A 26,210-nucleotide genomic window follows, 5' to 3' on the forward strand; every position below is an offset into this window, starting at 1 on the left:
TGTGTGTGTGTGTGTGTGTGTGTGTGTGTGTGTGTGTGTGTGTGTGTTGAGGGCTGAAGGGTGTGTCGGGAGCACATTGTAGGTACCATGGAGGTGCAGGGCCCGTGTATGCTGAGAACAGAGCTCACATCTGGGGAAAGTCTAGATCAAAGGGCAAAATCTGACTGCCCTCTATGAGGACTCAGTCTTGTAAGGAGAGAAGAGGCTCTCCAGACACACCTGGGGCCAGGGTGCTTCTCTGATTTTCTGTTGTGAGGCAGGGGTCTGTGTGTGCACTGGGCCGCTGGGACTCCCCTCCCCTCCCCCCCCCTGGTTGCCACGGCAACTGAGCCTCACCATCCCTCCAAACCTGCTGGTTCCATGCCCTCGCCCCCAGGGCTGGCCCCTTCAGCCCTCCCAAAGCCCCTGCCTCCTTGGGTGGCACTGGACCAAGGGGGCCCCTACACTCACCGAGCCCCAGACAGGAGACCCGCAGTCCCGACTTGCCCAAGTTCCTGGAAAACAAACTTGGTGTGAGTTCTCAGTGACCAGCACAGGACCTGCCGGCCAGGCACGCCCCCCACCCCACTGTTCCCAAAGGCCAGCCCCAAGTTTGAACCCCCGACTCTAGTCAATGTATCTTTTGAGACTCTGAAGGCAAGGGGTCCTCTGGAGAGAGGCCTGTGGCTCACCCGCCCTTAGGCATAAAGAGCCAACTGTCCGTTCCCCCTGCCTGCCATACCCCACACCAGGGTACGGCTGCGTGGCTGGGCCATGCTGGTGAGCACGGCGGGGCCTGGAGAGCCACCTCGAAAGAGAGTAGTAGAATGGGCTGACGGAGGCCCTTGTGGTAGCGGCCATCACGGGCCTGCTGAGGCACCTGCCAGATGAAGATCCCAGGGTCCATATATGAAGGGGCCACAGGTCATCACTAATGTCCTTAGGAGGTCGTGGAGGGTGGCAGGGCCCTGCTGAGGACTGGGATGTCCATCTGTCCTGGACTGTTTGTCCTGGCACAGGCTGGCCGGGAGCCTGCAGGGGCAACCACAGGCCGGATGGTCCTCAAGCATCATGTCCTCGATCTCCCTCAGCTCTGTGGGTCAGGTGCCTTCCTTTTCCCGACATGCCCATTTTACATAAGAGTACACGGGACCCGCCTGGGAGCAGAGAAGCCAGGATTCCACCTAAGGCAGTCAGCTCCGCAAGCATGCGCCCCACCACGATGGTGTGTCCCTTTCCCCATCCACGGGGGACACAGGACGTGAGCTGCTCACATGGTGAAGTGGCCCAGGGCAGGCTGGGAGTCCACTACCCTCGGAGGAGCCCCGCTGCCGGCACCCCGGTCCTGGGCCCAGCCCGGGGTGCAACATCCGGCCAGGCAGTGGGAAGTCAGAGAGTTGTGACAGACTCAGAGGGTGAACCCCAGCCTCCTTCCCGGAAGGCTCCAGCTTTTCCCTGTGTCCTCATTTCTCTACCCAAACCTGGCTCCCTCAGACCCTCTGAAGCCTCAGTTTCCTGGTTCCCAGACCCCAGGACCCTGCCCACATCACAGGAGGTCGTGGGGGGTGGGGAGGGGATAGAACAAACTTGTAAACGGTTTGAGCCACCAAATTTAAAGTAGTTCTAGGATGCCCAGGTCTCTTTTCCAATTTTCCCATGAAAACCGGCCCGGCTGCCAGCCCACTGTTCCTGCCGGGAGTGCTGGGCTTTTCCCTGCATAGGTTCAGAACAACAGCTGGTATCTGTCAGGGAGGGGAGCAGATCGAGCAGAGGCTCTGAAGCCTCTGAAGCCAGAGGCTCTCAAACCCTGGCCGTGTGCCCCCGGGTGCGTGATGTAACCCCCTACTGCCTCAGGGTGCCCCTCTGCAGAATGGGCTCACAGAGCTGGCCGCGAGGATGAAACCAGATAACACGTGCCTGGGGCATCACAGAACACTGACTGACCCTGCCTTTTCCCTCATGAGCCACGGACAAACCAAAGAGCGTTGAGAGTTACTGCGTTAAAAAACTGAAGTCTCCCCTGTTCTTCTCCCCTACAAATCAGTGAAGTAATCTGATGATGCCCTCAGCACGGCTCGTGTGTTCCGACCCGGAGCAACTTTTTGTGGTTGTCAGAAAGGAAGGTGATATGTTATCACGTTGTAAATGCACATAATGCTATCACATCTCCATAAGCCTCTGGGAAAATACTTAGAATATTCCTGTTTAGCTTTAGATTTGCTACGAGAGAGTTAAAATATAATACGTACAAAATTTAAGGGCTGAGTAGTCAAAGACATGACTTAAAGGTTTTCTTATGTCCTTCAAATCATGTTTGAATTGATGTTGCTTCTAAGCAGAAAGTTATTTTTTGTTTTGTTGTCTATACATAAACTGGAATTAAACAGTCGTTTTTTTTAAAAAAAGAAGAAAGGCACACCTGCATCATCTGTAGACCATGCATCGGGCCAGGCCTATTTAACAGCGCAGATAATTTTCCCCACGCTAGCCATAAAGGACCTGTGGCGGGAAATCCGAGCATTGCTTACAAGCAGTCTGGGAAGGATGCAAAAGGGATTGAAGATTCTGATTAGTGGTTCTTAACTGTTTGGGGGTCACAGGCCCCTTTGAGAAACTAATAAAGGCTGTGGACCCCTTCCCTGGAAATTTGCAGGACACGAAAACCCTCAGAACCCTGTTTGCAATGCACGGGTGCTCACAGGGCCTCGGGCACCTGGTCTCGATAAATCCTGGTGCTGGAAGGGAGGCTGAGCTCCTGACTCTGCAAAACTAACTCCCACTTGTGACCACAAGGAGCAGTTTCCTGGCCAGGAAGTGGAAGGCTAAGTTTTAGGTGTGTCCTCCTGAAGTTCCCTTTTCCAGCGTGGAACCAGATGCCTGCGTGTTCAGGGGGGCGAGCGGCTTTAGCAAGAGACAGACGAGAGCCCAGAACACCTGGCTGAGCCCGCCTGGGTCTGTGGCTGTAAGGGGTGCCTGCCACCCCTTGTCCACCAGAACGGGCTGCGACCCAGGGCGTTTGGCTCTCCAGCTGCTTCTCCACCCACTGCCCACAGGAATAATTTAACAAAACTAGGACACCGCGTGATGCTGTAATTACCCCGCTTAAGTTGTCTCCCCGATAAAATGATGGTATTAGTTCTGCCATCCGCTGCCAGGCCTCGGGAGAAGGAATGAGAAGGGACAGGGTGTCTCCGGGCTAAAAGCTTCATAAATACGGCTGCTCACTGGGGGTGGGGAGCGCCACAAATCTCTGCCTCGTCTGGACCAGGGGCTGGGGACACGCTGCGCCTTGAAACTCCCAAGACTTGAACATCGTTTCCTACAGATTTTTCTCCCCTAATTAAAAGTCGACATACTGATAAAAGAGTTGGCTAAGTCCCTAAACCCAAATAATGTTAGTTTCTGTTGATTTGCCTTATGTCTCTCCTGTGGTCTGGAAAAATGCTAATGAGGACTCATGGGTTTAACCTCTGGCGGAGGAGGGAACCGATCGCTCCGGGCCCCTTGATACTGCACCTCAGACTCCGGGGATTACAGGTCCTTTAAAAAGAGCCTGAGGCCTTTCAGTTCAGCCATGCGGGTGGAGGACAACACTTTGAGCCTGTGACAGACAGCAACATGGCCTTAATGAGCTGGTGTGATGGATGTGGGAGCTGGGGTGTTTTCTGGTCAGCTGTTAAAATGGCAGGGGGGTGATGACCTGTTGACAGGTCTGCCCCGCTCCTAGACTCCAGGCTCCCTACGGACAGGCCTGGGCGTCTAGGTCTTCCTCCTCAGATTGTAGCTGACATCAGCAAGGTCTCAGGAGCGTTTGCTGGGTAAATGGGGGGTGAGAAGCCCTCGCACTGATGCCAGTCCCTTGGGGCTGAATGCCGGCCCCTCCCCTGATTCACAGGGCTTGGCATCATGCTTCTCCCACATTGAGCCCCTCTTGGGCCCTCCAGCAAGAATGTGGCACTCTGGCCACCCTCTTTTAGTTCCCTTAACACCAAAGGGTGTGGCTGGAGGCCCCCTCCTGGCCAGCTTCCTAAGGAGGTGGTCAGAGTGGGGGGTAAAGAGCAATCAAGCCCCCTAAGGCCCCCATCTGCATCCTAGCTGTGGCCCTGGGACAGTCACGATGGAGCAGCCCCGTGGGGCAGTTACCTTCCTATAAGGCAGGTAGTCTGTGCTCACCAAGGACATCCAGTGGTTGGGATTCTGGCTCCCACTTCAGCCTCTATGAAACGACACTTCCTGCAGGTGTATAAACCCTCCTTCCTCCCCCCACACTGTCGAGAAAAGCTCAGCAGGCCACATGTAAGGACAGATGGGGGTCCCCTAGTTAGGAAGTGCTGGGGCTGGGATCTGAACCCAGCTCCTCAGACAGCAAACTCCCTAGCCTAATGAGCAACTCCCCTCACCGTCTGTCTCACCCTCCCTGCCTCTTGCACAAACAGGTGCACACACGTACAGGCAAATATATACACATGCGTGCCCATGGGCAGACACACATGTGCACACACACACGCACACACAGTAATCTCGAGCACCCAGGCTCTTCGAGATTTACTCCTTAATGGATCATAGGATCTTCAGCAGGAAATCATGTTAATACCCGTATTTTCCATTTCCATAGCCCTTCATGTTTTTAGAAATGGTCTTACTTATATTAACTCCTTTAATGATCCCAGGACTGACTTAAAAGTAGCAGCAGGTAACAGGTATCTACCTCGAAATACATAGTGTGTTTACTCTTAGCTTTTAATCCCCATTTAACAAAAGATATAAGCCAGCAGGGCTTCTAGACTAGAGAAGTCCATTCTGGATTGTCCTCACTGAGCCTAGAGGGTGGGAACACAAGCTTTTCCTCCAGAGGCTCATAAAAGAATATCAAACGCCCCCAAGGACCCGGGGAAGGAGGCGATACGGGCAGAGAGGCAGAAGGACTTCGGAGTTACTCCACAATTCATCTCCAGTAGGCACGGGACTCCACACGGTTCCTTCACCCACCTCAGGCATCGGTGTGGGGGAGGTATGAGCTCTACATTTCGGTTGTCAGGAGTGATTCTCTCAATACTTTTCAAGTTGGCCGCACCACCAGCTAGAAACCCAGACACTGTGCTCAGACACAGGGAATCTGCAAAGCCCCTAGCCTAATGAGCATCTCCCCTTACTGTCTCCCCTTACCTAGAATCTTCTGGGGCTCTTTCTGAGCCTATGTGACTCTTTGGGTCCAGCTGATGCAGACTGTTTGCTGTAAGAACATCATTTCCCAGGAACATCATTCTAGAAAGGGCGAAGGGCTAAGAAAGGCCAGACGCCCAAGCCAGGTGCCCTACGACCCTGCCCCCAGAGGTCTTTTGTACAAAGCTGCGACGCTCCTCTTCCACCTGGGTGCATCCACCGAGCATCTGAGCAAGGCCCAGGCTGGGGCAAAGGATATGCAAGGAGCAGGAGGAAGGTCCCTGCCCCTGACACCCTCTCCACATACAAGCCATGGTGAGAGAGCCTGGAGCCAGGCGGTGGACTGAGCCCAGGCAGAGGTACATAGGACAGCCGGGGCTAAGCCACCGGCAGGCAAGTCCACATACTGCTCTGTGCCCTGCAGAGTGGTAGTCCCGCCCGTGGAGGAATCCGAGCCTAGGGTCTAGCTCAGGTCCGGCAGGGAAAATTAATTTCCATCACGTGGTTCACCCAGTGGTCCCTGAATATCAAACCAACACCTGTCATGATGCCCTAACTGCAAAGACCACCCACGGGGCATCTTCTGGGGCCCTGTGTGCTCCGGGGAGGGCAGGGAGGGCAGGACGCTTGTGGCCAGTGCCGGGGGGGGGGGGTCCCAGGAAGAGAAAGGATCACAGGGTCCTCCGTGGGAGGCTCTGTCATTGTTACCGCACCCCCCAATCCGGCCCACATCAAAGGAAACAAACGGGCAGAAGGAAGACAAGCCCTCAGCACCTTCCCGCCCCCCTGCCCTGGCCTTCCTCTCAGCGGTGGTGAAGAAAGAAACCTGGGGCTGACCCTGAGCCGCGACGGTATTTCTCACCCAGTCTACACAGTGCCAGAAGCCCCCTCCCGGCCCCACCCCGGCTTCTCAGTGCCCACAACTGACAACGGATTTGCAGATTTTCCTGCCTCTCTCTAATGGGGGCGATGGGGGGGTAGCCTCAACCCCACGAAGCACCCCGGGGCCCATACCTATATTTCATCCCAGGCTGTTTCACGCTGGCGTCACCGGTGCACGGGAGGCTCTGCATGGACAGGTGTCCCAGGCTCCGGGCCACCATGGCCACGGCGCGGAAGCGGCCCCGGGAGCTCAGGCTGGGGCTGCTGGCCGCCGGCCGGCCCAGCCGCTCCTCGGGGCCCCGGCCCTTGAGGCTGTGCTCCGAGCACACGAAAGACACCTGCATGCCGAGGCCGGGTGCCCAGCTCCTGGCTGCATCCCCCTCCTTCCAGGACTCTAGAAGCCTTCCTTCTCCCGAGATAAGACCTTATCCCAGAAAGCCAGGAAGCTGCGAGGTGTTCCTTCAGGAGCGAGGATTTCCCAAAGCAACAACAGAAAAATCCTGTGCGGTGTCCGAGGGAAGGCAATCAAATGTCCAGAATCCAGCTAGGAAAGATCTCATCAGAGGGAACCCGGAAATCCAGGTGGGGAGGGGGGAGCCATTTCCTCTCCCCTCACATCTTTCTTGGCTCCGCAGGTCCTTCCCCTGCCCTCACCCTGGCCTGGCTCAGGCTGTCCGAGCCCCCAGCCCTGCCGGACACGGCCCCAGTGTGACTGGCTGCCAGTTTACTCCTGACCTCCGCGTGACATCGCTGTCCTCTGAGGGAGAAGGGAGGGCGCCTCCCGTCAGGGTGGCAGCCTGGGGGCTGAGCAGGCTGCTGCCGGGGGGGTTTTGGGGAGCAGCTGCTTTTCCAGGCTTCCCAGAGCCCAACTCCTGGCTCTGCACACCACGGGCTGTTGGGGCTCCCACCAAGTAAATTAGGTGACCGGTGAGAAGCGCAGGAGGCATCTAGTGGTTCATTATTAATGACACGGGATGCACAGCTGCCTGCCCTGGCCGATCCCCGGGGGGCCGGCCCTGGCTGCTCCAGGCTGACAGCCGGGACTCAGACAGGCAGGTGCTGCAGCCGGGAGGACCGCTGAGCTTGCAGGCAGCCGGCCGCAGCCAACTCTAGCTGCTTGGGGTTTGCACCCAGGAAAGTGGGGCTTCCACTAGGGTTTGGTGCAGGGAGAAGCCGAATCACCCGAAATGTGGAGAAAAGACCCCTCTGTCTAGATGATATAATGCAGATGACCTGAGCAGAGAAAGCTGGGGGTCATGGACCAGAGACCTGAGAAGTTTTAGCACTCCACGGTCCTTAGCTCCCATCAGACACTCAGTAAATACTTCTGGAATGAATGCATGAATGAATGGATGAAGACGGACACCTCTCCCTGTTACCCCATCCTCCTTTCCCACACTCGTGGGTTCAGGATGAAGCCGGGAGCGAGGCTCTCCTCCTGGAACAAAGCTCACGAGGTGTCCTCAAACCCCCGGAGATGCCCCCAGCGGCAGGAGGGGCAAGGTGAGCCCTGGCCAAACTGCTCTTTGGGTTCTTTCTTGCCATGTGGGAGGGGCAGTGAAAGAGAGGAAGAGAGCAGGTGATTGAGGTCTTGTTCAGGCTCTGCTGCTAATTTACTGTGTGATCACAGGCAGGGGGCTTGCCCTCTCTGGGCCTCCACTGACAAAATAAGGGGTGTGGTCTGAGAAGATGCTCTCTCCCCCAGCTTGGACCTCCAGGGCCCTTCCACACCAACTGGCTGTCTACCCTCTGCTCTGACAGGACCCAGAGAAGAATCCACCCAAAGATGTTCATGACGAATGGCGCCTGAACTTGCTCTCAGCCCTGGCCCTGCCTCTTTGACACGGATGTTAAGAATGAAATCTTGTGCCTGCCCTGGCCTCCCTGCTCCTGAGCTGCACAGCCTAGGGCAAGTGACTTCCTCTCTGAGCCTCAGTGTTCTGTGTCCTACGCAGATGACAGAGTATGGTCAGATCACAGATGATATGTACTCCCATGATCCCGAAGCATGAAGGATCTTTGGAGGTGGGATTCAGTACAGGCCTACTCTACCCCCACCTCTTCACTGGTAACTGTACCCCTTTTGTCCTCCCCAGGCCTGATGCAGCAGCAGGAGACACCCCCTGAGGATGATACCCAGACCCAGGGACAGAGCTCGGGCCTTTCCCAAGGCAGCCCTGGCAGGTCACAGATACCACCTTCAGATGCCAGTGGGGGCCCCCTCAGGTCCCAGAGGTCCAGCTCTGCCTTCTTCATTTACCTGCCCACATCAGCCACAGGACTGCCTGGCCCTCTCTGACCCTCTCGAGTGGCAAGGGCTGGGAAGGTGGAAGGGCAGCCTGCAGGGTTGACCCTACTCAGCAGCTGAGCCCTTCCTCAAGTTGGGCCCTGGCTTTTAGGACGCCCACAGGCCTGCCAAAGAGGCTGCAGAGGGCAAAGACTCTGCCTCCACTCCTTCCAGGGCTCATGAGCTAATGGTCTAGGGCAAGGTTGCTCAACTACCTGTACCTGACCTGGATGCCAGGAGAACTTGTTACAAATGCAGATTCCTGGGTCTCATGTTGACCTACTGAATCAGCAGCTCTGGGGCTGGGCCTGGGAAGTTGTGTTTTTATCAAGAGCTTCTAGTGGTGCTGTGCACCTGCTCTAGGGGATGTGGGAATCTCCTACTTCATTTTTCCTTATATATTTCATTTCTCTGTGCTCTGGCAAACTATCAGATCTGGCATCTTATTATTCCTCAGGGGTTCCTCAGATGGTAGGCTTTAAGCAGCTCCAGGTTAAGTGAGATTCACAAAGACTTAGTCACCATAGTGTGTCAACTATCATCTGCCTCACCATACAACCCAGCAATTCCACTCCTAGGTATGTGCCCAGAGAACCGAAAACATATGCCCCCACAAAAAACGTGAACACAAATGTCCATAGCAGCATTATTCATCATAGCCCCAAAGTGGAAACAACCAAAATGTCCATCCATTGATGAATGGATAAACAAAATATGGTCCATCTATACAACAGAATGTTATTTAGCCATACGAAGGAATGAAGCAGCAACACGTGCTCCAACATGGATGAACCTTGAAAATGTTATGCTAAGTGAGACAAGCCAGTCACAAAAGGCCACATGTTATATGATTCCGTTTACATGAAATGTTCAAAATAGGCAAATCCATTTAGACAGTGAGTAGCTTCATGGTTGTCAGGAATTGGGGGGAGTGATAACTCATGTGGGTATAGGGTTCCTTTCTGGAGAGATTAAAATGTCCTAAAATTGATTGTGGTGATTTCTGCACAACTCTATGAACATACAAAAATCATTGATTTGTACACTTTAAACATATGTATGGTATACAAATTATAGCTCAATAAAGCTGTTGCCAAAAAAAAAAAAAATGTCATCTGCTTCAAAAGCCTCTGGGCCTTATTCTTGCTGTTTTCTGTGGGAGCACCCTTCCTGTTTCTCTGCCTTGGAAGTTCTCTTTACCCTCTGATATCACCTCAGATAACACACGCAGTGTGAAGCCAGTCCCCCAAGTACCAGTAACCTTCCCCTTCTCCAGGTGCCACCAACTACGCTCTACCCAGCGATACACCAGCGTGCTGGCAGCCACTTGCTGGCTCCTCTTGGCAAGGAGCACCCCTCCCAGATGTTGGTAGGACTGAGCAGGGTCCTGTGCTAGAACCCCAGCCCTCGCTCCATCCCATTGTAATGTATCATGGAAACGGTGGATGTGAATATTTGACCTCAGAACTCCCTGGGGAAGTCCAGCACAAAGAGATGCTGTTCTCAGCAGAGAACTGTCATGGGGAGAAGATGGGCAGGTGGGTGTTTAAAAGCTGGCCAGAGTCCATAACTTTTCACTTGCCTTAGAACAGGGGTCATGACTTGCAATACTCTTAGGAGGTCACAAGAATTAGACAAGAGTAGAAAAACTGGAAGCTTAAACGCTTGACCAGAACTTGCCATGATGAAAGGTCATCTCGAAAGGGCCACTCCTCTGGAACGTGTTTAGGTGAGGACGGTGGATTCTAGACCTGCATTGGTCGACTTGAAATGGGCTTTGAGCAGAAGCATCGAGTGTGGCTGGTGGATTTTGACACAGAACAGTTTTTTTGGGGTTTTCTGCCTCTCTAGTACCTGCTGTTGTTAAAACAGCTGGTTCCTGCTGTGACTCATTAGAGGCATGGCCACCCCAATTAAAAGCTCTCCTCTTTGTCCACAGAATGCCACTACAGAGAGCTTCTTGGAAGAGAAGCTTCAGGCTCAGCCACCTGGGATCCAGCCTGTGTCCCACCTGCCCTGGGAGGGCAGGAGAGACAGGAAAGCTTCGGCCCAGCCAGGCCTGTTTCTCCAAGATGGGGACAGGCTCACAGTGGGAGGTGATGGGCACTCTCCCCATCATCCAGAGTGAGGCCCATGGGAGCCTCGAAGCCTGGAGTAGAAGTTCTAAAAATAACTTTTAAGAGCACAGACCGCAATATTCACTCAAGAGTGAGGATGAGGGGCGCCTGGGTGGCTCAGTTGGTTAAGCGCCTCACTCTTGGTTTCTGCTCAGGTCCTGATCTCACGGTCTGTGAAATCAAGCCCCATATCAGGCTCCACGCTAAGTGTGGAGTCTGCTTAAGATTCTCGCTCCCTCTTCCTCTGCCCCGCCCGCTCATGCTCACTTGCTCTCTAAAATAAGATAAATAAATCTTAAAAAAAAAAAAAAAAGAGTGAGGTTGAGTAGCTGCATCCTGCAGAGGCCAGGGTGCCTCCCCTGTACCAGCAAGGCTGCCCTGACCGTGCCGAGTGGAGCATGTTTTGCACCCAAAGCTGACTTCCTGCCCCAGGAGAGGGGCAGTGGATGCTGATGAGTTGGGGGCTTCTCCAGTGGATGGGAGGTCCTGCTTCTGAAATTTCTAAGCAAAGCGTGGCAGACTGGTGGTCTTCCTGGAGGAGGTGTCATCTGGTAGGTAAGAGCTGAAGACCCCCGGGGGCTTCCTTCAGGACCTCACACCCCAGTCATGTCCAGCGCTAATGGCCCTAGAAGGGGAAAAAGGCTAACTGGCTGCCAATCAGCTCCTTTCACTTCTTACTTGATGCCCGGGACAGAGCAGCTGTGCTGTGTCCTGAGGAAGTGCTTCTGGCACCTCTGAGACACCAACTAACACTGAAATGGTGCTCCTGGTGCAGCTGAGTCCCACCACACCCTGCCAGGTGGACGCTGTGATGGTCCGCTCACACTCGAGGAACCTGAGGCACAGGGAGGTGGAGCAGGGAGGCTGATGCTGGGTCCGCCCTCATTCACAGCGGTGGCAGGCTGGGAGGTGAGCAGTGGGTCGGGGCCCCTCCCATGGAGGAGCTCCTGCTCTCAGACCCTCGGATTAAAGGGTGAGGGCCGGGGGGTCTGTCCCGGGGGACTGCCTGGTGCTGCCTGTGGATTCCATCGGGCTGTGCCGACCCCTGCCTTTCCAGGTGGATGACACAGAACCCACCCCCCTGGTCCCCATCCTCGCTCGATGAGAAGAGCCTCTTGGGGGTGGGTCCCCCCAGATCTTGGGGTGGAGGCCTGGGGATCCGTACTGCTAACAGACATGCCCCCTGATTTCCGAGGCCAGGCCAACCGGGGAGATACCGGTTGTAGAGAACCCACCAGCGGAGGTGTTAGGATCGCTGCAGCCCCTCCTGCTCCGTGCGGAGGTGGGCTGGTCTGCCGACCCCCTGGTCCTGGTCAGCCCTCCACGGAGACCCACGAGACACCCCACGCCTGCTGCCCTCCCTGTTCGTGTCAGGGCAGCTCTTGCCGAACGACCCGTTGGCCACCTCCCTCCCTGCCACACCTGCCCCTTGTCCACACGGGACGGACGTGGGCTACACCTCCCAGGACGACTGCTTCCAAGACCAAGCTTCTCTCCCACCAGCGGCCATGCCTGGAGCTCTGAGCTACGTCACAGTCTTACACAGCCCTCCGGACAATTCCGTGAGGAAGTGCCCACAGTCTCCACTTTCCAGATGGGGAACTGAGACACAGAGGCCAGGTGCCTCACCCAAGGTCACACAGCTACCGTGGGGAGCCGGAATTCCTCCCGGGGCGCTCACCCTCGCTCTGGCACCTGTTGTGGGTCGAAATGCGTCCCCCAAAAAGACATGCTGAGGTCCTGACTCTCCTGTGACTGGGGACTTATTTGGAAGGAGGGTCTTTGTAGATGTCGTCAGGTTACAGTGAGGTGGTACTGGAGTAGAGGGCCCTAAATCCGATGACTGGCGTCCTCATAAGGAGAGAGATTTGGGGACAGACAGACAGGCGTGGAGGGACAACAGCCACGTGAAGCTGGAGGCTGAGACTGCAGTGGAGCTTCTGGGAGCCACGGGGTGCCAGGGCTGGCTGGCAGCCCTCAGAAGCTGGACGAGGCAGGGAGGGAGGGCTCTCCCCCTAGAGTGGGGCGGTGGGGGGGACCGGGCCTGCCCACACCTGGATTTCAGACTTTGGGCCTCCAGAGCTGTGAGAGAATCAGTGTCTGTTGTTTTAAGCCCCCATTTGTCGTACTCCGTTGAAGCAGCTGCCGGAAAGGGATATAGGACCTTTCACAAGGTGGACTCATCCCCCGCTTAGCCTCTGAGGCTGGTCCACACACTGTCCCTCTCTGGTCCCTGCTCTTTCTCTCCTGCCTCTCCTATTGCCCACTGTCCTGGGAGACACACCAGCCCTGCGACCCCGGCCTCGGAGACACGCCTGTCCTGCCCACCTGTCCTCGGAGACACACCTGGATTCCCAGCTCTTCCAGGAAGCCCTCTCTGATGGCCCAGCTCCAAGGGATCTCCTGTGAATAACCGAGCAGCTAGGTAGAGGCTCAGTGAACCTGACCACGAACCAAGTACTGCCTGGTGATCGTGCTGGCTCGTGGTAAGAGCCGATGGTTTAGGGTCAGAGCTCGCAGGCACGCAGGCCAGTCCCCCCCCCCCCCCACCAGAAGCTGATGACCAAGCCTCCCTGCCCAGGGCCCCCCCGCCCTCCCGGTCTGGGCTGCATTAGAGGTGCAGATGCTGCCTCCAGTCCTGTTGTCAAGGAAGCAGCAGGGAACGAGACACATTTGCAGGGGAATATTCTGGAAAGGGGGTTAGGGCCAAGACCATCCAACACCGTCCAGCCCACACCTGTAGAGGCTTGGGATGTTCTTGGTGCTGGCAACAAAGGCTCTGCTCATAGGGGCTGCAAGTAAGAGGGCCAGCAGGGGGTGTGAGGATGACAATGGGACAGGACAGTGGGACTGACGATGGTCTGGGAGGCCATTACTAGACCAGGTGCTCGGGAAAGTCTCCCTGAGGACCAAGATGTGATAGAGGGGAGGGAGCCAGCCCTGAGAAAACCTGCGGGACCAGAACATGCAAGGGCCCTGGGAGGGAATGAGCTTGGCACTTTCCAGGTCCAGAAGGAAGGAGACTCCTGAGTGGGAGGAAGAGGGGTCTAAGCTGAAATCAGAGCAGGCAAGGGCCATGCGGACCTCGAGGGGATCTGGGGCCATTCCTGGTGCCCTGGGGGGCAGGGAGGAACAGAACGCCTCCAGCCAGCCCGTGGCCGAAGCTGCTGCCGCCTCTGAGGCCACATCTCTGGGAGCCCCCCATCGCTACCCCCCAGGTGGGTGCGGGAAGGGGAGCTTCTGCAGGCCCTGTGTGGATTTAAAAATTTGATGCATTTTTTTTTAAACCACAAGAGTTGAGGAAAGTGAAGAGGCCATGGAGGAAGTTAACAGGCAAGCTTTTCTCCCAGCTGCGAGCCCAGTTCAGCTGATAAGATGCCCAGGCCTGGGGCACAGCTGTCCTGGTGCTCCACCAAGCGGGGGCTTATCTGGAGGCATTATCTTTTTTACATTAATATTTAAGACGGAGTTTAACGGACTGCAGCCCTGCTGCTGGCGGGGACGGTGGCTGTGGAGAGGCATTTATCCGAGATCTTTAATAACTGGGGGCTTTAGTTGCAGAGGCCCCCGTTTTCCTGATAACCACAAACCCCCTGGAGGCAGCAAGATGAAATCCGCCAGATAAAGAAGGGGCCATGCGGGTGTGACAACCTTTGGCCCATCAAATTCGAAAGGCGCTGTGGTTTTCTGTTCCCCTCTGCTCCTTGGGAAGCGGGTTTTCCCTGGGTACTTAGTCCCCTGACTAGTTCCCCACGTTTCAGATGCGGCCCAGATTTTCCTTGGGGTGTCAGGCAAATAAGAGATTTGTCCCCGTCTCCCCCCACCCCACGTTAGCTTCCTGGGGCTCCCCAAACGGAGCACCACAAACTGGAGGGGGGGGGCTTCAAAGACCAGAAATTGATCCTTTCCCAATTCTGGAGGCCAGAAGTCTGAGATCCAGGTGTGGGCAGGGCCGGCTCCCTCCGGAGGCTCCAAGGGATGACCCCCCTGCCTCTTCCAGCTCCTGCTGGCTGCAGGTGTTCTCAACCTCGCGGCCACATCCATTCTCTGCCTCCCCCGACACGTGGCCTCTTCCCTGTAGGTTGTCATATGGCCTTCTTTTAAGGGCGCCGGGCATCGGAGTTAGGGCCCACTCTACTCCAGGAGGGCCTCATCTTAACTGATTCCAAACGCAATGACCCTATTTCCAAACAAGGCCACATTCTGGGGTTCAGCGCGGACACGATTCACCCCAGTGCACCTGCCATCATGAACTGTATCCACCACGGAGGGGTCTGGGGTCTTCCCAGGGGAGGGGGATGAGCTCCAGCGGCTCTGCTTCATCCTATTGCCCTCTACCTTCCTCGCTCCGGCCCAACCACACTGGCCGGATGTTCCCGTCTCCTTGGCCTGGAAGGTTCTACCCATCGTCAAATGTCCCCTTTCCACATGGCTCGGGTCTCAGCTGCGCCTGTCTTACTCCCTTAGGTGGTTATTTGCTTTTTCTCTGCTTCCCTGAACGAGAATGTACTGTCCATGAAGGTGGGGACCCTGTCCCATCTTGTCTGTGTGGCATCTGGAGCCAACAGACCCCCCCCTTTTTAAAAAGATTTTATTTATTTATTTGAGAGAGAGCGCACGTGTGACTGAGCAAGTGGGGGGGAGGGGCAGAGGGAGAGGCCGACTCCCTGTTGAGTAGGGAGACCAACAGGGACTTGATCCCAGGACCCCCGGGGATCACAATGGAGCCGAAGGCAGACGCTCAACCGTCTGAGCCACCCAGTCGCCCCTGGAGCCAACAGACCCTTGATAAACATCTGCTGAATTAATGACAAGTATCAATGACCAGTGCCCCTCCCTTCCCCCCCCCCAGTCTCATCTCCCTCTTGAGAAATTTCCATTAGAATTAGCAGCTGTTGGGGCCAAACTAGCTGATAACTTTGTCCCTCCCTTCCAGCTGGATTTAGAATACAAAACCTTAAGAATTCTGCCATCTAATGGACTCACAGCAGAAGTGTTTTGTTTCTTTAAATGGCAACCACCGGTTCAAACAATGGTCCAGACACACTGTCCATGGGAGCAAACGTTAAAGCAATAGGGCTGGTCTCTGCGCTCCCCTCCAGAGAGCAGCCAGACAGCCCCCGGGGCCTGGGTTAGATGGAAGCCAGATCAAATACGGGACACCCAGTTAAATCCGAACTTCAGACAAACAATGTTTTAGTATAAGTATGGCCCAAATATCGTGTGGGATATACTTATACTTAAAAAAAAGTTCATTTGAAATTAAAATTTAACAAAGGAACAAAAGCGTGCAATTTATAAATGCAAAAGCCAGCTCTGGGGCTCTCTGGCCACTCCCTGAGGCTCTCACTGGAGAAAGTGGGCCGACCGGAGCGCTGCCCCAGATGCTGATTTCAAAGACGAGCCAGCTAAACAGAACGTCCTTCTGAAGTTCCAAGGAGAATGAGCCCTACATGCCTATCACCTGGAGAGCACACGGGACGCCAAATCCACAGCTATGGACGCAAGCTCAGGGGGGGCGGCTGCTTCAGAGGCCGCCTGTGGAAAACCTGCCCCGCGTGAGGACGGTCCAGCTTAGGGTCCCGCAAGAGGGGGAGCACATCTTCGCCCCCAGGACGTAGCCCGGGTTTCTGGTGCCAGGATGAACTTATTGTTAGAGGTGACGAGCAGAGAGGCATTTTCGTTAATTCGTGTCTAGCCAGCCCCTAATCATTCATTTGCCCCAGTGACGGTGCAAGAAGGCAAATGAAAACCCCACGCTTAACCCCCAATGCTGCAGTGTTTTCAAGAAAGCACGTTCTTTTCCCACGGAGCGCAAGTCCGAGTGGTCACAGTGCTTATCTGGGAGGGCAGGACTATCCTGTGGAGACCAGACTTTGATTTTCTTTCATACGTTTCTACGTGGCTGGGCTTTGTTAAAAACACGCACCATTTACCCCAGTGTCCAATCACGGCACTCTCCGAGCTCCTGGGCGGCAGCTCTCCTGCAGCCCCTGCCTCGTCCAGAGCGCTTCCCGCCCGGCCCCAGCCCGGCCCTTACCGGTACTTCATGCCCGTGCGCCGGGCGGTGCAGCCGTCCAGGGAGAGGCCGTGCATGCGGAGGAAGCTCTCCATGTTCCTGGCCTGGGCGGCCGCCCGCACCTCCCACAGCCGCTGCAGCTCTGGCCTGTCGGTCTGGCGGACGGGGTGCAGGGCCCAGTCAGAGTGACACCTGCTGTTCACGCTCCTCAGGCTCTCGCTGTACGTCATGGACAACATGGTCCCGCCCGGCCTGGGAGCTGCCGCTGTCCAGACGGGAAACGCCGAGTGGCCTTGAGTTAGAGACGGTGCCGCTGCCTCCCCCCGGTGCCTGGCTGGATGCTGTGCCCGGGGCAGGGGTGCTGCAGACACACATCCTCCAACCGGAGCGGCCACAACGGGTCTCGGCGCTCGTGGCCGGGCCGCTGGACGAAAACTCCTCCTGGCACCAGACTCTCCGTCCTCGAAGCTGCCCGGCTGGGAATCTGGCTAAGCCACGTCCTCTGCCCTCACAGCCCCGAGACAAGCGCAGGCCAAGCTGCATTCCAGCGCGAGAACTCAAAGGGGCTCCAAATGAAAACAGGGGCAGGAGAGCATGCAGAGAGCCCGGCCCCCCACCGCCGAAGCCACCGCGTCACAGTGCTCCCTGGCGGTGTGCCCAAGGTCGAACCAGGCACGGGGCTGTCTCCCGGAAGGAGTATGCACCCGCCTGTCACGGAAGCAAACTCTAGGGTGATGATGTGGGAGGAGGCCGCCCGAGGAAAGCTCACAAAGGGAGACGTGATTCACACACATGTTCTCCCCCTGTAGCAGGTGCCACGGCCCCGGCAGATTCTTTGGGCACCATCCTCCATGATAACTGAGTATGTCACAATCCACACATTTTGCCCCAGACCGAATGGGATGCATGTAAGGACGGGGAGGGGGGCGGGGTGACGAGAGAGGGACAGAGGTTTGGTACAGATAGGGAAACGGCAAAGCTGACATGTGAGGAGCTGCTGCTAAATTGTCCTTCTGAGCGAGGACTACCCTCTCGGAAACTAGAAACAGCACAGGTGTCCATCAGCGGGGCAACTGGTTGCAGAAATGAGAGTCCTTCCCTAGAATGGAGATTTGTGCAGCCTTCAGTGAGGCTTCTCTCCATGGATTGAGATGTGATGAATCCTAAGAGACAGGAGTAAAGACAAGACCACAAGGCAAGAGGAAGAAGTGTTCGCACAGAATGCTTCCATCTGTGTTAACATACATGAGTGAATGAACCAAGGAGGGAGCTGTGGCCGCGTAGCCACATCCTGCAGTATCTTTGGGCAGCAAAGACATGGTTGTGGGGCCAGGGGTGCTCTACAATTCGGGGACTCCCCCCTGCACCTGGCCACAGCCCTCCGCCCTGGCTCGGATGCCTGCAGGGCGGCCCCAGCATCATCACCGAGGACAGAAGTTGGGATGGGAGTTGCTATTTCAGCGGCAGAGCAGGATCCTGGAGGCAGTTGGACAAACCAGCACGGTCCGTACCTCTGCTCCAAGGGGCAGCAAGTTCTATCATCCCTGGGAGGGGCCAGGAAAGCTGTCCCGGGAGCTGAGGCAGCTGCAGAGGCCTCGGCTCTGTCCCTGAGGGCAGAGGTGGTCCTTGGGTGAGCTCTCCCCCATCCCCTACCCTGACACTTCCTAGCTCCCTTTCCTGCTGCAGTTTTCCTCCACAGCCATATCCTCACCTGACCTGCCAGAGTCTTCTCTAATCGTCTTGTTTGTTCCATCTGATCCCCTGAAGGCAGGTCCAGGAGGGTGAGGACCTTTCCGTCTGCTTTTACCACTGGGGCTCAGTGCCCACCGCAGACACCGGCCTTCCCTGGCAGTGTCAACAGCACCTCCCTGACTCAGGCCTGAGGCTCTAAGCAGCGTGCCTTCTCCTGAGGGGGCGGGGTGGGCGCCTCTGGGGCCAGGACTTCCCTTCCCTTCACCTCAGGTCCACAGGGAGGGGGCCTGCAGGGCTCAGGACATCTGGCGTTCCCCCAAGGGTTTAGACTAAGGTCTCTGATGGATGCTAAAGAAGGTAGAGATGTCCCTGGCATGAAAATTCCCATGTCCAGGAGAATCACTCTGGAGGCAGTGGAGGGGCCCAGGGCTCCAGGATGGGGGCTGTCTTAGGAAATGGGGCCATGGAAGCCCACAGACAGCAGCACAGCTCCTCCCTCCCTGTCTGCTGCGCCCCTCTGCCCCCCAAGCATACCCAGGAGCAGGGCAGTGTGGGGCAGCTGCTTTAGACATGGCCGTGTGGCTGGCTGCCCGTCCTGCATGGGGCAAAGGCGGGCCAGTTCTGATGTCCCCGGGGGTCCCCATTCAGAGAAGAGCAGTCTGGCAGGCTGGGACTGTGGCGGTTCTTCCCGAAAAGCAGGACCCACTTCAGCCGCACACCTTCCCAGCCAGGCCCAGCCAGGCCGAGATCAATAACCATTAGCTTTCAAGACACTACCCACAAAAAGCAACGTCTGGTTTTGCTCTGGAAGTCCAGCCAAGGTCCTGGGGCTGGGATGGCGGTGTGGCTAAGCACCTAGGTCCTGGACAGGGACAGCCCTGTCTGTCACCTGCTCAGTGGAACCCATGCAGGCCCCCTGACGGCTCCGAGGCTCAGTCTCTATGTCTGAGAAGTGGGACGAGCAGAGACTGATTGCACCTGCTGTGCAGACAAGCCTGGGCAGGGGCTGGTGGCGCAGCTGGGAGCAGGCCACGGGTGGGGAAGTGGCTGCCATCGGTTAGGACACCAGTTAGGATAAGTGGGGTGGGGACAAAAACGGGGTGGAGGAGTCGAGGCCTGAGGGCAGGGCGGGCCTCTGGAGCGGGCGGGCACAGGGAGCAGGGGCGGGAATGATACAAGGGAGTGCTACAGATGCCAAACATCACTAGCAAGTGTTGAATAGGATGACTGTAGACATTCATAGACGACCCCGGTCTTGCACGGAACATTCCTAATGAGATGGGGGCAGGCAGGGTGCAGCCAGGATTTAGAGAGTGCCCGCTCTCTGGGGGCTGGGGTCTCCTCTGCTTGTGCTCTTCCCTTATAGCATACCTCATAGCGACCTTGGGAGCGGGCCTGTGGGTGTCGCCTGCAGTACGGAAGACGCCCAGAGCCTCCTGTGGTGAGTGTCCCCATGACGCCGGGACAGGCTGGGGCCAGGGGACTCTGAGAAGTGGGGCGCGGACAAGCATGGTGGCCCTGGCTGGGGGTGGCGGGGTGAGGACTGGTGCCCAGGAGGGCGCACAGTGCAGGAGGAGCTGGGAGATGTTCCTCCTCTCCTCCAGGGAGGCGAGACCCCACCGAGGAGGAGGGACACAGGCGGCACAAGGGTGCTCTGATGGTTGGCGGGGCTGCCCGAGGGGGAGGACAGAGTCGGGCCCCCAGACTTCCTCAGGCTGGGGCTTATTCCCAGCTTCCTCCCAAGGTGACTGGAGCAGGCTTGGGTAGCTGGAAGAAGGGGTCCCAGGAGGGCACTGCCAAGAGAAGAGAGGGCCCACTGCTGGGGCTCCCGCCTCAGGCCCCTCGCTTCTCAGGGCTCAGGGGTGCAGTGACTCTGACCTCATGTTCCTCCTCACCCTCCGGCCCCCCACCCCGTCTCAAGAAAGACCAGCCCCCTCCTCAACAACCATGGCTAATTACAGGCACCTGCAGGTTCTTCCCGCGCCGGAGCCTGCCTTTTGCAAAGCTATTCTTGTGGAGGGAGGGCTCGGGGGGATTCCCGTAAATGAACGCTGAACACTGTGACATGGAAAAAGGAAGGGAAGGCATTGACCTCATGAAGTCAGCCAGGACCGCGACCTCCCCAAAGGGCCTCCTACCTGGAGTTTCTGAAACTGTGGTCTGTTTACCGAAAGTCACCAAAGCCTGAAATGTGAGGTTCAGAAGGAATCCTGAACGGCTCTTTTTAAACAGTGACATCGGTCTCCATCTTAGAGAAACCAGCCCAGGTGTCTAAAAGCGGGAATGCGAGGGGAAAGCTGCATCATTCCGGATCGCGGCTCGAAAATGCACAGCATCGCATCAGGGCAAACACAAAACCATCTTTGCTTGAGAGAAGTCAGCGAACCAAGGCCCAAACAAGCAGCCCCCGGCTCCCTAAGGCATGTGTTTCCAACAGACCTTTCTGACAGCCGCCCCTCCACCCCCCGCTCCACTGTCATTCGCCGGAAGCCCCCAAAATGCTGAATCTTCACGGTGAACCCAACAAGGTGGAGCTGGATGTCCAGGTCTCCCCGGGATGGGAAGATGGAACGGTCCCCACTGGGCAGGTCTGGGAGGCAAGCACGCTCAAGCGGCAGGATGTTGCCCCCCCGCCCCGCCCCGTCAACGTGCAGCTACCTAGGGCTGGCTTTTTTTTTTTTTTTTGAGGTCTTCTGCTTTGAAAAAAATATACAGAGGGTCTAATTTCAGATCAGCCAAATGCATCCCCCAATACAGTCCCCCTGTGACTTCCATTCCTGGGACGCTGGTCCCCCAGCAGCAACCCTGCAGAAGGAGGCTGCCACGGGACTCCTGGAGCTGAGGGGGCCACTCACCTGCCTTCCTGGCGTCTGCTCGTTAAAAAGGACACAGTCTAGTTTACTAGGGTTCACCAGACGCTCTACGGATCTGCCGCACCAGCTCTCTCATTAGGGAGTGTCACTGTTGGACGTCAGAAGCAATTGGTGAATGAGATGCGCCCCATGAGGGTCGAGTTTGGAGGCAGGGAGTCCATTAGTCTATTAGGGCGTTTTCAGCTCAGTGAGAGAGGCTGAATTATTCACGAGCGTCTCTTCCCCTAAAAGCCCGGGAAATGCAGTTCCGCGGTGCAGCCTGGCAAGGCCTGATTCTGGCACGCAGGGCTGGGAGGGGGGCGCTGACTGGGGTCTGGCCCTTCCTGTGGGCACACTCCCTCACCAGCCCTCCACTGCTCCCCGAGCGCCAGAGACATGGGCCACAGGTGGGGAGGGGCCGGCCGTGCTTTGGTTATTCGAGGCCAGGACCCAGGGCTTGCAGCTCTGCCTACCACGTTCTGTGTCTGCAGTCCGGGGCCGGGGATCCACGGAGGATATGACCACCACCCACAGTGAAGGGGTTGGGGTCTGGCAAGACCTACCCTCAGCAATGCAGACGGATGTCCCTCCTCCCTTCTACTGGGACGTGACCCAGATTGGTATATCCTATAGTGTCAGTACCTATAATTGGCTGGAAGGTTCTGGAAGTCTGCTATTGCAACGCCACACTACCACTCCCTCCAGGCGGGGCTGCAGGGACCCTTCCTCACAGCACACATTCTGACCCAGCTTTGGAAGATGCTTTGAGGCTGAACTCAGGGCTGAAGCTATGCTGAGACCCCATTCCAGGGTCACAACCTCAGGGGCACTCCTTGTCATCCTAGGATCCCAAGGAAGTCTCAGCATGACTCTGTCTTCCAGCAGGAGGGATTCCGGATGGAAGCTTAGTGGATTCTCCCATGACAAACATGCAAACAGTGGACGCTACCAGGGTCGGGAGCCGCTACCCAGACCCTCGGTAGAAAGCAAGCAAAATGGGATGTGGGAAGCAGAGCCTAAGGAACCGGCAGCAAATCGTTACCAGGAAAGACCCCAGTGATGGAACTGGGACGGTTGCTGTCAAAGGCACAAGCCCACCATGTCACTGGCCTCTATGTCACTGCTGGGGGGTGGCCTAAGCCTGACATACTCTGACACCCCGTCTCCTTTTCCCGGGCTCTGCACCCCTCTCAACTCCGCATCCCTCTCAGCACCAGCCGTCAGTAACCTGGAGGACAGGGCTCCTGACTTCCTGTTCTCCTGCCCTGCCCCCTTCACTCCTCTTCCTGTGGCTCCTGGGGCTCAGCCCTTCTCCGTCGTCGTTCCTGAGCTCCCCGCATCCAGCCTTTCCACCTGCTGTCTTATTCCCTCCCCCAGCAGAGCTCTTACCGCTGTCCTGCTCAAACACCATGGACGGCTCCCCAGTGCCCACCGAATGTAGCCCAAGCTCCTTTGCTTGGCACTCAAGGACCTTCCCCACCTGACCTCCACCTTCCTCTACAGTCTGGCCTCCTGTCACTGTCCATCCCGCCCCACCCCCCACCTCCTGTCCTTGGCACCTCTCCAAGCTGTGGCTCAGGCATCTACTGGAATGTTCCTCCTGGGCTCTACGCTGAAGACTGCCCAGCCTCCAGGGCCCCCTCAAAGCCCTTATGCTGTCTCCTCCACGAAGCCTTCCCTGACTCACAGCGGGCGGTGCTCACTCCTTCCTCGGAATGCCAACGGCTGTCTGGACTTCTCCCACAACAAGTTCTGCCTTCCAGATATTATTAGTTATTCGGGTTCCGGGGTAGACTGCGTTATGGTTCCAGGGCCTTTACCCCTCTCTGCATCACCTGACTATTGTTCTCCTAACGGGGGCAGGGCTATATTTTCCTGCCTTTCGACATCTGGTGTGGTCATGGGACTTACTTTGGCCAGAAGCATGAACAGGAGCGCCAGTGGGCCGCTTCTAACTGTGGGCCTTCAGATGCATGACGTGCATCTGTTCTTCCTCTGGCGCTTTTGCCTGGAACAGCCTCTGGCTGAAAAGGATGGGAGGGAGCACCTGGGTGGCTCCGTCCTTAAGCATCTGCCTAGGGTCCAGGGTCCTGGGATGGAGCCTGCATCGGGCTCCCTGCTCCGCGGGAAGCCTGCTTCTCCCTCTCCCACTCCCCCTGCTTGTGTTCCCTCTCTCGCTGTGTCTCTCTCTGTCAAATAAATAAATAAAATCTTTGAAAAAAAAAAAAAGCAAAGGACAGGAGGATGAACACCTGGGCCCCACCTGCAGCTCAGGCCAAACCCAGCAGAGCCCAGCCTGGATGAACTGACACAGACACATAAACGAGAAATACACGCTTCTTGTCGGAGGGCACTGAGTTTGGAGGTTGTTTGTCACATGGCATTCTCTGGAGCAGCTGACGGGTACCGGGTCTTGCCTCCCTACTGGTCTGTGAGCTGCTTGAGGACAGAACGCACACCTTGAACACCTCTGCCCCGTGAGGGGAGGGACCGCACGCCGACTGACCTAACCCTCTGAGGGCTGTGTGGGTGCCCAGATGACAAGCACGCCCTCCTGGGAGCGGTACCCAGGATATTAAACAAAGATCCCACCTCATTAGAGGTCATCGTCGGAGACCCCGCAAGAGATACCTGAGTGTCTATTAGAAGAAACCACGCTGGAGACGCACAGGGCGGGACAGTCGGAGTCTGTGGGCACCAGGGACGCGGTGCTGAGAGGCCCAGATGGAGGTCTGCACATCTGGGGTGCGGTTCTCCAACAGAGTTTGCCTCGGGGCAGGACAGAGGGTCCCCCGGGACTGCACAGCAGGTTGGATCTGTGGGGCCCTGAGGGCCAGCAAGGGGTGTGGGACACTCTTTCGCTTCAGCTCTGTGATACCCCGCAATCTCCTGGGCACCCGCCTCGGCGGGGCCCTTCCAGCTGGCGTCTGGGCCGCGGTTCTGCCACCAACCGTGTCCTTTCCTCCGGGGTCTCTGAGGACTCAGTTCAGGGGCATGTTTGGTCTCACTGGTCAAATCCTCCTGGGACGAATGTCTCACCCACATTCTGACATACGATACCATCATACGTGCGTGATGGTACACGCGTCATCCCATAAAAGCATTTGCAAGCCCAAGTTCAGCTCTAGCTATCTCAGGCAAAATCTTATCCAGCTGAAATCCCAGTCATGTCTTCAGGGCTCTCTGGAAGGAGTGCGACCCCGTGGGAGGCACTGAAGGGGCGGCAAAATCAGCCCGAGGACCCAGGCCCACGGTCCTGCTCAGAGGTGCCGGGGCTGCAGGAAGGAAAAACCATGTGGGTTTTGCAGGGCTGCCGACCCCAGAACCAAGACCCCAGACTCCCTGTGCTTGGGCGATGACCAGCCCCTGGCTCTGCACTGGCAGGTGGGCATAGCCCTGGGGAGCTGGTCTAGACAGAGACCTTCCAGGCCTAAATGCCAAGGCACATGCCACACACCAGGGCCCTGCTCCCAAGATCCACACCGAGTTCCTACGGTCCCGAGGCTGATGGGGCTGACCCGTGGCTTCCTTAACCCCGACACTTTCCTGACAGGAGGAAAACGTCGAAGTAAATTCCTGGAGTTACAGACTACCTGAGAAGCACGCGTCTTTGTGGGGCACCTCCCCACGCCACAGGTAAGCTGCCCAAAGGAGGAAGGGACTCACCCCGGAGGACTTTGCTGGCTGACCTGCCTTGGCCTGGGCTGCAAGGCAGGGCCAGTCGATGCCATGTCCCTGTGGGGTGCAGCCTTGCACCGAAGAACATGGTGTGCCGATTCACCAACAGGGAGATGCTCCAGAAAACGCCAGCAGGTCCAGCCCTGACCCAGGTCACACTGCAGCCCCATGCCCCCGAGAACGTATTGGCCTTTGATTACCCCTTTGATTCCAAATCAGTTCAAACCCAAAGAGAAGGGGAGAATGGTTGTGTTTGCCCCACCTCGTTTACTGGGATCACACAAGAAGCACAAACCTGTGGACGATAGACCTGCGGCATCTGCAGCCAGACAAGCGTGAGATTTTAAGGTAGATCCGGTGCGAGCTAAGCAGGTGTCACAAGTCCGTTTGTTCTAATCAAAGCAAATTCTAGAGATGAGCACACACAATGCACCTGACTTCACAGTGTTCATGAGGACATTACATAATGCTGTGTGGGAGGGCACTGGGAGAGAACCCCAGATTTTCACCAGCTGGGGATTTTCACCGGCACCGCCCAGCTGGATGGGCGTGGCCCTCCCCGCCCGTTCCCCTGCCTTCAGCCTGTGGGGCTTGGGGGAAACGGAGGGCTCGTTACCTGTAAAACTGCAGCTGTCTTTTGGGGCTCCCATACCGAGTACTGCGGACAGCGATGGAAGACAGAGAAAAAGGAGAGAGAGACAGTCCACAATGGGCATTAGCCATGGGGAGGTGCAGGCCGGGAAACACCAGTGGCACCCCACAGCCCGGCCCCACCCCACTCTGCCCGGGGCTGCCGGGTGGATGCTAGCCCAGGCACCAAGTGCTCGGTGGCAGCGCCACCCAGTGGCACATGGAGGCAGAAGCCCGGTCTGTCCGGCCGGACGCCGGGGGTCCTCCGGTGCCTGGCCTCATTCCCACAAGGGGCAGGGAAGCAAAGACAAGAGGTAAACCTCAGAGTGACAGTCTGTTTGGGTTTTAACGAAGTACGCTTTAGAATGACTGGACAAAACCCTCAAACCAAGAAGTGGCCCGTTACCCCACATGCTGGCGAGTCTGCGTGGGACCACGGGGTCATTTTTAGGACTTTGATCAAGGAGGGACACCCCCCTTTCCCTGTGGGTTCTATGGACACTTGCTCTGGGTCAGGCCCTAACAATTACTGGGAAAGGCCCAATGAATCAAGGGCTGATGGGCCCTTGGGGTTCCCCCGCCCCGGGTCCATCTTTCGTGATAGCCACGGCCACCTGGGTCCTGGGCTCCGTGGGTGGGGCAGCAACTGTCACCCGGTCGACGCCTCCTCCCGATCTCCCCATGGTTCAGCCCGGGCTGCTTTCCACATGGAAAGACCCAGAGCTGGATTTGGAACTGGCCTCCAGAGAAGGAAGGCAAGGGTGCCTGGTGAGCCGCTAGCCGCCCCCACCCCCACCCCCGCCTCCCGGTGCAAGGCTCTGAGCCTCCCTCAAAGGGGGTATGCGAGCTGGGGTGTATAAGAAAGACGCAGAAACTGGGAAGGGCCTGCTACCTCCAGCGGAATCCTTCAG

At 56.9% G+C, this 26,210-nt stretch overlaps 1 protein-coding gene across 4 annotated transcripts in view; it reads right to left on the minus strand.

Moving 5' to 3' along the window:
* The window catches only part of KCNAB2 (potassium voltage-gated channel subfamily A regulatory beta subunit 2), an 84,672-nt gene that overhangs the window by 26,336 nt on the left and 32,126 nt on the right, over positions 1-26,210 (minus strand). For 2 of the 4 annotated variants that reach the window (XM_025856319.2, XM_025856318.2), the window contains exons 3-4: positions 25,286-25,327; positions 451-494 (exon numbers count right to left, since the gene is read on the minus strand). In XM_025856319.2, the coding sequence (XP_025712104.1) occupies positions 451-494; positions 25,286-25,327 (86 nt within the window). Of the gene's footprint in view, positions 1-450; positions 495-16,468; positions 16,993-25,285; positions 25,328-26,210 lie in introns of those variants that run through there. The other 2 variants (XM_025856322.2, XM_073903440.1) reach the window with 2 other exon arrangements.

This window comes from Callorhinus ursinus, unplaced genomic scaffold, assembly GCF_003265705.2.
Source record: "Callorhinus ursinus isolate GAN/ISIS: 27379988/994484 unplaced genomic scaffold, GSC_fseal_2.0 scaffold18, whole genome shotgun sequence".
Classification (NCBI taxonomy): Eukaryota; Metazoa; Chordata; class Mammalia; order Carnivora; family Otariidae; genus Callorhinus; species Callorhinus ursinus.